The 12,324-nt window shown below is 40.9% G+C and overlaps 1 protein-coding gene across 1 annotated transcript in view; it reads left to right on the top strand.

The window, feature by feature from the left end:
* Positions 1-11,820, top strand: part of LOC108966413 — a 14,204-nt gene extending 2,384 nt beyond the window's left edge. The window contains exons 2-3 of the mRNA XM_018929291.1: positions 2,775-3,977; positions 4,748-11,820. Of these exons, the coding sequence (XP_018784836.1) occupies positions 2,961-3,977; positions 4,748-10,045 (6,315 nt within the window). The 5' untranslated portion in view covers positions 2,775-2,960 and the 3' untranslated portion in view covers positions 10,046-11,820. The remainder of the gene's footprint in view (positions 1-2,774; positions 3,978-4,747) is intronic.
* The last annotated feature ends 504 nt before the right edge of the window (positions 11,821-12,324 follow it).

Below are 12,324 nucleotides of genomic sequence, written 5' to 3'. Positions count from 1 at the left end.
CGGCGCGATACTAAACCCAACCCATTTAAATTAAAAAGTTCTTTTGTAAATAACTTTTTTTTAACTTTTTTTATAATAGAATTTTTTAAAATTATTTTTGGATATAAACACATCCAGAATTAGAGAGATTTAAAAGTTTTTTTATAATTTTTTCCATTTTTTTGGCATTTTTTATTTTTGTGTATAACAAAAACACATTTCAAAAACATTTCTTCATTTGTGAAAGCTTTTCAAATCTTTGATTTTTTTATTATGCAAATTTTTATTTATGTTTTTTATGTTTTTTTTTTGCCGACGCACACGTAATATATTGAAATAATTGCTTTTTTTAAAACGCATGCTAAGTTCTAGGAAGGTCACATTGGTTCCATAAATAAAAGTTCATATGTATGTACATAAGTATGTATATAAAACGTTTCATGTTTATGAAAGCAGCTTTCGCTATTTACTTGTTAATATAATAAAAAATAATTATATTTACATATGCATATATACATAAATATTACCTACATTCGGATCCCTATTAATGTTGGAGAGATACTCGCTTGTAACCATGATGCCGCAATAAGATTTCGATTTGTGTTTATGACGTGCTCATAAAATTACATCCGCCCAGCGGCCATTGCGGCAACATGCCTACATTCAACTATGTATGTATGTATGTAGTTTCTCATATAAATGTAGTAATATACTAACACACATTCATAATTGTGCTAACAGCAGTTTTTTCGGCCGGGAAATCAATATGCGTAATTGGTTCTAATCTAATTTATTTTACCTTGCACATAACTCAACGCCCCACTTTTCCAACCAAAGTTATAATCTTAGCTGCTTATGTACATATGTATGTACATATGTATCTACATACAAAATTTGTATCTACTTTTAAACGTATGTTAATGCACAGTTATATGTTGATAGATAAGAATTTGTGTAAATCAATGAAGGCTTATCGGCAATATTGACGAGGCAAAACAAAAGTCGCATATACAATAAATAGTTACTTATGTACGTACGAAAGTAAGAATTGTATGCACGTACATAGATATACATACATATGTAGATAGATACATACATACAAACATACTTATATACTGTAGTGTATTATAAGTGTTGAATCATTGTCAATTCATTATAAATTGATAATTAGCGAAGTTCCCAAGCCAAATGGAAGGTGAACATTTTTAAGCTTTACCGTCGGGAAATCAGTTTCAGTGCTTAGACTCAATCATAAGTTGTATCGTACACGGTATAAGAAGTTTGCCTACTTCAAAAATAATTATATTTTCTTACTGCAAACTCAATTATGCTAAATTTTATTACATTTTGATTGCATACACATACACATACATATGTATGTATGTACATAGAAATTAGCTGAACGGAACCTGTGTATGCTCCAGCCGATCTAAATTGATTTCTCATCCTCAACATTTCATTTGCTCATATGTAAGCTAGCTAATATTCAATATTTTCTAATTGTTTATTTCTGCTCAGCCACCTGCCTGTATGTATATATGTAAGCATGTAATGACAAATATACATACATGTGTAGATGCGCTACTGCTCATACGTACATACTACATGTATAGCACAGCACGAAAAGTAGCCAACAAGATAACACTGATAGGCAAGCAGGCAGCAGACGGCGCTCTCTCTTGTCTAATCACAAGGTACATATGTTTGTATGTACACATGTAATAGCTACCCGATCGAATTCGTCGCATTCGTAGATTTCAAACTTGATATGTATTTATTTTATTTGTTGCTACATACACATATATGTATGTATATCGACTACTGTATTTGTGCGTGCGTGTGCGAATGTACAACCGAAGCAGCAATACGAAACGAAGACGTCCCAGAAGACATTACCGTTGCGACGGCTGTCAATGATGGCCAATGGCTGCACAGCCAAAGCGATTCGAAGGTTCGTTTGTTAGTTTGCTTTTACGACGTTTGTTAGAGGCTTATTGTGACATATTTTTGTACATATGCATGCATGTACTTGTGTGTGGATGTTGACATGTGTATTGCGTTTAGTACATTTGTAGCGGTATGAATGCAATGTTTTTATATACGTACATGGTATGTACAATGTATTTACTCTATATATTTTTTTCATATTGTACAATACCGTTATTTGCCGTATATAGGTAATTTTATATAAAATTTTTCTCTGGATAAATCTGCATATTTCTAGACTTTTGTAATTCAAAATAAAATGTAAAAAATATAATATAATTATTACACATTATTTAGTATTCAAGTCTACAAACTATGAATCAGAAAATGTTTTATTTTTAATCAATATATTTTAACTAAAAATAAAATAAAAAACCAAAATACTTTTCTCAGCAATACCCAGAAGCTGTAAGCTTGTCAGACAGCATATAATTATTTGTGGTTATTTCAAAAAGCGATAAGGCCAATATATTGTTTAATATGTATATATATACATATATGTATTCTATTGAGGCAAAATTGCATAATGGAAAACCCTAAATTTGTATATACATATATATATATTAAATACATATAAACAACGCTTGAATTTACATAATAAATGCATATGTATATGTATAAAATACATATGTATATATGTATAAATAATACAAAGAAATTAATTATTAAATGAATAATATACACCAAAATTTAGAATTTCGCCACCTTGTCAAGCCGCACTTGTCAGCTCATTTAAGATTTTTTCATCTCAACGCACACAGATCGAAGAATCTAATCACGTTACCGTTTTATTTCCGCTCTCATTTCAGATTTATTTCAGTCTCGTCTCGCATAGCTCAGTTTCTCAACCAAAAAATTTAAGCAAATAAAAAGCAACTAAAGAAATTCTGCAGAAGCAACGATTCGAACCAATCAAACAACGGCACGCGCCTGCATAGAACGCACACACACGTACATAAAATTATAACGTAATTATATCGAATAAGAACAACGAAATGCTCGCCACAGCAGCCGCCAGCACACAAGCAGCATTGGATGCCATACAAACGAGCGTCACCAAAATGGAGCGACGTGACTCAACGACTTCGGAATCATCGTTGGAGCACTTGGATTTGGGACGCACGCCAAAGAAGCTCAGCGCACACTCATCGGCCACATCGACACCGCATGCAAGCATCAACAGCACCAGCAGCAACAACAGAGCCAACGGCAATGATGTGCTTGCAAAAGATGCCAACAACACAAATGCCACAACAGCAACTGCTAGCTGTGGTGCCACCACCAAGACAGTGCTAGCCCATCAGCAGCGACATATCAACGACTCCGATGAGGCGAATGATTATGACGATGACGATGAGGAGTCGCCAGATGAACAGTGCCTTGGCAAGTCGAATACACACAATTCGCGATCACAGCGTCATCACAAGCGTCGCAGCACAGCGCCACGTCTAGACAAACGCACCAGCGTACATTTGGAATTCAATGCGGACGATCCGAATTCGCTGCGCAAGAAGTTTCGCTTTAATCGCAGCAACTCTGCGTCCGAACAAATGTCCAGCAATAATGAGTCTGGCTTCGTGGACGCCAGCTGTAGTAGTCATTACCTGAATGCCTCGGCAGTGTCATTGGCGGCGGCAGCAGCGGTGGCAGCGGCAGCCGCGACGACGACGTCAACATCAGGCACCACAGCTGCAATTAACATGACGCCAACACTGCATAGCTCAATCTCTGCGTCGGCATCGGCATCGGGTTCGGTCTCGGCGACAGGCTCGCACAGTTCGTCGTCGGCCGCTTCTTCGCCGCGTGGCTGTGGTGCCGGTTTGGCTGCTTCCTCCGCCTCGATGTCCAGTCCTGAATCGGGTATTGGTGATAGGGAACGTGAGGACATGAAGTTCGTATGCACCATTTGCGATGTGGTGTCGGCGACGCGACACGAATTCACAAATCACATACGCTGTCACAATTACGCCTCCGGGGATACGGAGAACTACACATGTGCTATTTGCTCCAAGGTAAGTGCGGTTTTTGGGGAGTGATAATTGCAAGAGAAGAGTTTTAAGGAATATTTGCTTAGAGTTCTTAAAAAATGATATTTCCTTATGAAGGAACGATTCAAATAACTGAAGAGATCATTGGTGGTTTACGTTATTCACTGTTGTTTTTCATTTAGTTAATGAGGCTTCCTAAGGCCCTTCTTAGATAATTTCCAGAGAGTTTGAGTTAAAATAACTGGGCTTTCACGAAGCCTTATGTCAATTTTGGAGCTTTAAAGCATTAGACTTTCCGTTATTCATTACAGTTTTTCCTTTAAAACTGATTATGCTTCGATAGATGCTTCGTACATGGTTTTTTGAAGGGGCTTTGTAAATTAAGTTAAGGCTCTTTATTATTCCCCTCTTGTCTTAAGAATAAATAATAGAGCTACCTTCATGCTATGCTAACTTGAGCTTCCAAATGGTGTCGGGTGGTTAATTACGTAATTGCGTAACTCGAAATCCCTTTAAGATTCCGAAAATCATAAGACAGGGGAACCTTCCCCTTACATTTTCATTAATATCCAAAAATTTATAAACCGTTTGAGAATTATATCAAACTATGAAACATTTGAACGAATTTCGAGTAAATCCCCTGTCTTACTTGATATAGGGCACAAGTTTTTGTTGAAACTAACATATTTTTTAATGCAATTATTTACTAATTATACAATTATTTAAATTTCTCTTTCCCTTCCATCATTTCTCTTCACTCTACTCTCTCTCTCTCTCTCTCTCTCTGTGTTTAGGTGCTCTCGTCGGCCTCCTCACTGGATCGGCATGTGCTGGTGCACACAGGCGAACGACCATTCAATTGCAAATATTGTCACCTCACCTTCACCACCAACGGCAACATGCACCGGCACATGCGCACACACAAGCAGCATCAGCACAATCATCATCATCGGCGCAACTCGAATGGAACAAAGCAAAGCAGTCATAGTTACAACAATAACAACAATAACAACAACAACAACAACAACAACGCCGGTATGCCCGCCAGCAGTGGCGGAATCGACGCTTTCGCCTCAGCCACCAACAATTATGAGCAATTAGGTAATGGCTTGATGGGTGAAGGCGTCAAACCAGCAACAGCATCAGCCGAGGCCTTAGCGTTGACGAACGACAGCAGCATGGCCGCCACTGCGCACGCTGGCGGTGACGCCGCCGCGACTATCGTTGCAGGTGTTAATGGTAAACGCTTACACAGTAGTGGCGTAGAAAGTTGCGAAAGTGACGGCGGTTGCTCAACAGACTCCTCATCAAGTGCCATCAGCCATAGCTCAAATAATAACCACAGCAACAAAAACAATAACAGCGACAATATTAACAACAATGCCACAAATAATTACAATAACAATATGCATGCGAAGCGTATTCGTTTAGGTAACTTTAAGCGTAAAAGTAGTGAACAACATGACGAAGACAACGCGGACGCCGAAGCTGACGGCCTGACAATGATGACAGCGACGAAGCGACGCGTGAAGACCACCATAAACAACAATATAATCGGCGAGGATGTGGATGAGCTTGATGCGCGCATGGTCGCGCATAATAATGACAGCGTCATGATAACCAAAAAAGCCAGCGCATCCTCTTCCGCATCAGCCATATCGGCAGAAGAACGTGATGACGAAGATGAGGACGTCGAGCAGAAACCGTACTTCGCCTGTCCCGTCTGTCCGGTGTGCAATGCGGCTGACTTTGCCGATACACGCGCCTTGGACAACCACTTGGACAGCGAACACGCGGACATACCCGCCAAATGCCGACACTGCGAGGTGGTCTTTCGCACACACCGCCAATTAAGCTTGCATCCGTGTACGCAGCGCTTGCTGGGCAATCGTCCGATGCCGCTTGTGGAGTGCGTAAAATGTGGACAGAGCTTTGAGAATGCCGACGCTTTGGAGTTGCATGCGCGCGATTGTCATAGCCACGAGTTGGGGCATGCGCGGCGTAGTCGCAGCCTAAGCGATAGTTTCGTAGCAGCGCCTATGACGGATGCCGAAATTGAGGATAAGACAAACCAAATACGCAATAATTTCTTACGTCAACTGTATCTGCAAAGTCAGAAGCCTTTCTGCGCGCAAAGTTTGATCTCGCTGCCCTCGCCGCAGCACTCCGCACACGACGAAGTGGATTCGGCGAACGTAAGCAATACCGATATCAAAGTTGAAGCAGCCGACACTGAACCAACAGACCAATTGACAAGTAATTTACTTTCACAACAGTCGCACGACTCGAAGGATCTTGCCGATATACAATCGATACTCAATATGACTTCGTCGTCCTCAACATCCAATTTTCTGAAGAACTTCGAGCAATCGGTAAACACACCATCCAGCAATTATAGCATGGACAAGGACGAGGAGGAGGCGCAAGATGCCTTCACGTCGGAGTTTCGTAAAATGAAATTGCGTGGTGAGTTTCCATGCAAACTCTGTACGGCCGTCTTTCCGAACTTACGTGCGCTAAAGGGACACAATCGTGTGCATTTGAGCGCCGTTGGGCCGGCAGGTCCGTTCCGTTGCAACATGTGCCCTTACTCGATATGCGATAAGGCTGCGCTGGTGCGTCACATGCGTACACATAATGGCGATCGACCTTACGAATGTGCCGAGTGCAATTATGCCTTCACTACGAAGGCTAACTGTGAACGCCATTTGCGTAATAGGCATGCGAAGACTACACGCGACGAGGTCAAACGTGCTATTATATATCATCCATCTGAAGACTCGACCTGCGATGATCCCACCAAAAAGCTGCATATGTTCTCTTCGCCCGACTTCGATGACGATATGGAGTTGCAATATCAGCAACATCATCCCAAAGATCGCTCGACGCCAGTGTCGCACCTAAAGGAAATCTTAACCGCTGAAAGTCCACTTGCCAAACCGATTAAGATACAGGTTAAGAGTTTGGAGCAATTGTTGGACAAGTCAACCGGTTCGGTTGCAAGCTACAATGACTCCTTTGAAGAACGTACACCAGCACTGTCCAACTTGCAACACGGCGAGACAGCACCCATCGACTTGAGTATGGATGTTTTGGATCTTAGCAAGAAACCCACAGCAAAGCCCGTCGAAAAGGAGACCATTGCTGCGCCAGCGCCACCAGTAATAGAAAATGGCATTGATCCGGAAAAGAAGCTGGATCTATTTTCTTATGTGAAGGAAAATTTAAATATGCCAAAGATGCTGGAACTCTGGAGTTTGTCCGCCCAATTCCCATTCATGCCCGATTTCGCGCCACTAATGAATCAGATGTTTGGCGGCAACGCTGCTGCTAATCCATTTCTACCACCCGGTTTGGACCTGAATAAAAGCATGCAAGCTTCGGCAAACATGACACCACCAATGTTACCGAATTTGAACTCCCTAATGGCCGACAAACTAAACACACATCCGCATACCACACCAGATCCCAATATAATGAATCAAATGTTGCCCACATCCATGATGACGCCACCTCCCCCGAATACCGGAATGAATATGCCGCATCACTCGCACATTCCACCCACGGTATTGCCGGGTGGTCCCGTCAAAATGGTGATAAAGAACGGCGTACTGATGCCCAAACAGAAGCAGCGTCGTTACCGCACCGAACGGCCCTTCGCCTGCGAGCATTGTTCCGCACGTTTTACGCTCCGCTCAAATATGGAGCGACACGTGAAGCAACAACATCCACAGTACTACGCACAACGTCACCGCACCGGCCACCACAGCATACGTGGACGTGGCGCCAGCAGCGCAACGACAATGAACAGTATTTCCCATTTACAAGCGGCAATTGCTCAAGCGCACAATAACGCCACTCAAGCACAAGGCAATGGACTGGGCGCCGCGCCGATATCGGAGCAAGTGAAATACGCCATACTGGCGCAGCAGCTGAAGGCGCGCAAGGACACCGACTTACTGCAACAGGCTCTGGCGCACGGCTCCAGCAGCATTGCAAATAGTCATCATATGTTGTTGAATGCTGCCGGCGCTGCCATCGGACCGCTGGGCCCTCCAAACGGTCTTCAGTTTCCATTCAACCATTTGGGTCAGCCTGTGAACATTAACGGCAACGCGGAAGATGATGAACCCAAATTGATTATTGATGAGGATGATGATGATGACGTCGAAGAGATACTGGACGACAATGAAGATGACGAAGAGTTCCAAGTGTCGAACGAACACTTCGAACATATGCGCAAATTTCAAGTGCCAGCACCCGTCGTGGAGGAAGTAAAGACTGCACCTCCTGCTACCAATGAGTCAAACAATGAGACAGCCAAGAAAGTTGCAGAAACCATACTGGAACAGGCGAAGAAAACTGTTCAAAAACCAAATCAAAAGACCAGCAAACCCAACACAAACTTTGCCGCCAAACCCACACCTACTAAGTCGGCTGCACCAGCGGCCACACCGGCAGCACCTGCAGCGCCTGTTACACCAGCCAACACAATGAAGGCCATGATCGCACAAGCCGAGTCTGTGGGCAAGTTTCTGAAAGAGGTCGCCAGTTCACCCTTCAAAGATGAATCGCAAGATCTGGTACCGGTTGCTAAACTGGTGGACAATGCCACTAGCAATGCTGTTTCATTCAACAACTATTTCCGTCCCAGCGACGTAGCCAATCATATGGAACAAAGTGACGAAGAGGGGCTGGTGGCCTCGGGTAGCGCCAGCGAAAGCAATCACTCCGGCACTGAAGACGTAGCCGCACCAGCGGAGCCGAAAAAGAAATCAGCCTATAGTCTGGCGCCAAATCGTGTCTCATGCCCCTACTGCCAACGCATGTTCCCCTGGTCCAGCTCACTGCGTCGCCACATACTCACGCATACCGGCCAAAAACCATTCAAATGTTCGCACTGTCCACTGCTCTTCACCACCAAAAGCAATTGTGATCGACATTTGTTGCGCAAACATGGCGACGTTGAGTCAGCGGTGTCGGTCTATGTGCCAACCGAAGATGTCAACGAGCCAATACCAGTGCCAAAATCCGTCGAGGAGATCGAACAGCAACAGCGACAACGCGAAGAGGAGCAACGCAAACGCAAAGCTGAAGAGGTGAAATTGGAGCGCGAGCGTCGTGAGAAGAAACAACGCTTACAACAAGAGAAGGAACAACAAAACAAACTCTTCAAACAATTGGCTGTCGCACAACTACAACAACAGCTCAATGTCTCAATGAGCGCGGCCGCCAATACGACCAGCAACGCCGAAGCTGATGCACGCGCCAAAGAGAATCTCTCACAGCTAAACGCCGACTTGCCATACAAATGTCATTTGTGTGAGAATTCTTTCGCCGAGCGCTTCAATTGTCTGGAGCACATCAAGAAGCAACATGCACCCGAGTTCACATTGCTACTCAGCAAAGGTGCAATCGTCAGCGATGCCGAAGCCAACCAGACGCAACTGCTCGAGGACGAGGAACGACGTGTGGGCGAAGAGGCGAACAACTTTGCATTGCTGCCGAAACTACCGGCCTACACCAATCGCAAAGTGATTTGCGCCTTCTGCGTGCGTCGCTTCTGGTCCACCGAGGACTTGCGCCGACATATGCGCACACACTCAGGCGAACGTCCCTTTCAATGCGAAATCTGTTTGCGCAAATTCACGCTGAAGCACAGCATGCTGCGACACATGAAAAAACACACAAGTCGCGGTCAAAATGGCGCCGCCGGCAGCGATGGTGCCTCGCCAATGGGTAACAGTGGCTCGGATTTTTCGGACGACGAACAAATACCGACACCAACGTCTACAACTAGAACTTCATCAGCCTGCACCAGCGCTGCTACGGCAACGACAACGTCACCGGTGACCACAGCAACAGCGGCAACACTGCGTTCACCAAAAATACAGGAGCTGCTGAGCAAAACCAACGAATGGCGCAGCGCTCACTTGGCTGGCGAACAAAAGGAGAATATTGCCGAAGAACAACCGAACGGTCTGCACAGCGATCTGATCGGCAATCTGTTGGGCATTAGCGATCAAGGTATACTCAATAAATTGCTGTCGTCGCCCGACGAAGCGGCCAAACTGTTGGGTGTGGAGAAGTAAGCCGCCGCGACAGTGGCTGCCTAAGCGCAGTCGGGGTTAATGGAAATTCGAGAAAGTGCTTATAACTTTTTCGATTGCGAGTCAGCTGTGGCTGCAGCAATGTTCGGTATTCTCAAAGCTCTCTCCTTCTAGTCAAAACTATAACAAAATATTACAACAAAAAATTTGTTGATATTTCACATAGTAAAAATGGTAGTCGGCTATAAATATGGTGCCGTTAAGCGGCAAGGCGGCAGCTGGCGCCAAAACACTTAATTATTAATACAAAAACATTTTTGCATTTTTGTGCGCAACTTGCTGCTGTTAAAAAGTAGTAAAAAAATGTATTAGTTTTAAAAAGAGTACCATTGTTACCTATTTATTTTATTTTTTTTTTATTTTTTATAAATGCACCAATTATTTTCTGAAAATTACTAAAAAAATTATATTAAAGATCTTCTGCCAGTCGGCTTAGCGCGCTCAAAATTATTTTCGCACAAAAATGCTTGGGAAAAGTCAATTTGGCGCATTTTTCTGTGAAAAATTTTGGCGGCGCAACGACTAACAGTCAACTGGCACTCGATCTTTGCATGCAAACTACTTTTAACGCGCTTAAAATAATCGAAAACATATTTATTATTATACAACAACGAAAAATAGACTTAAATGTTGCTGCTGCTCTGATATTCAAAGCAATCGCAAACTGATTTTAATGTACTATAAAATTTTATAGCAACCTCTCTCTATATATACGCCACCACTGTTGCTACTCGTCAAACAGTAATACATAAGCACTGTTAGCGTTTAGGCTTTACATCATAATTACTTGCATTACTTGTAATAAATATGTGTAATTATAGCAATTTTAACTACTTTAAAGCACAAAAGTGCGAAATTTCCCCACAAAAAATATACCAAAGCTTTTCTATATAAAAAAAAAAAAATATTGTAAAATATTCTGCATGAAAATCGAAAGCAGAGATTGTTTTTGCATCTTCAGCAAAACTTATTATATAATATACATGCATACATACATACATATACATATATGTAAGTAATTTATTGTCTCAATTATTGTAGTTTTACACGTTTTCATAGACTTTTGCCTAATTTTGAGGTTATGCTTGACAAAACAAAAGACTTAAATCTAAAGTATAGCATAGTTAAATACATGATATATGAATAAGCGTTATGTTTAAGCAACGAATAACTGTAAAATGCCTTCAATACAATTGATATGTACTTAATAGAATACTTAATTAAAGCAAACTATTATAAATAACTATAAATATAATTAGTTTTTTTTGTTTGGTTTTGAATTATGACAAACACTTGAATTACAGTTATGTATGTTTGGGTGTGGCCTTCAAACCGCAAAGTGGCTTATAAAATATTATAAATGAATAGGTAATAAAAACAAACTTAAAGTACTTAAACTAAAGTTAATTAAAAATTCATGAAATTCTCTAAGGATCAATTAAAACTAATATTAAATGTCGCTTTGTAGTTGTTAGTGTTAATCATATTGATGTTATACGATCGATTTTTGCTTTACATGCATGCTCATGTAATTTTTATATATGTATTTATTATAAATTATGGAGAGCTTGAATTGGAAAATATGGCCTTAAATTACTCAATAACAAGTGAAAGTCTAATAAAAAAAACTATATACAGCAATAACCAAAGTATTCTTTTGTCAAAATCTTATTAGAATTTACAAAACCAAATAGCTGCAGTTATATTAAGCAGAGTTTGACTAAAATATATACATATAATAATTATCTAAGTTAAAGTTAAAAAATACTTGAAATTGTAATGTACGTAAAGGAAAACTGAAATAAAGTATGATACTTAATAAAATTATTTGAAAAGAACGAAAAAAATGTGGAGTTTTCTATTAAATTTACAGTTCATTTCAGGAACATACATACAAACACAGAAAAAATAAATAAATTATCAGATTTTCATTTTATTAACTAAAACGAGGACTAAAAGTTGATTTTTGAATTTAAGCTTAAAACCTCTTCTTTTTAATAAAATTTAATCCCAACTTTTTTTATTTAAAAATTAGATTTTAAATTTTTTTTCCAGGTTTGAACTTTTTGCATTAAAAATTAAATATTTACAACGTTGGAATTAAAGATTTTATTTTTAATTATAAAATTTACAATTCTCATAGATGCACATGCAAGTGCAATATTTAGTTTCTCTTCATAATTTCAATTTCTTTGAATTTTCATTGTCCTACACTCGAGCAGAGAATTCTAATTGAATTTCACTAACAGAAACATCAATGA

Source organism: Bactrocera latifrons, unplaced genomic scaffold (genome assembly GCF_001853355.1).
Source record: "Bactrocera latifrons isolate USDA-ARS-PBARC rearing strain unplaced genomic scaffold, ASM185335v1 scaffold_16, whole genome shotgun sequence".
Classification (NCBI taxonomy): domain Eukaryota; kingdom Metazoa; phylum Arthropoda; class Insecta; order Diptera; family Tephritidae; genus Bactrocera; species Bactrocera latifrons.
This window is presented reverse-complemented; position numbering and strand designations above follow the sequence as displayed.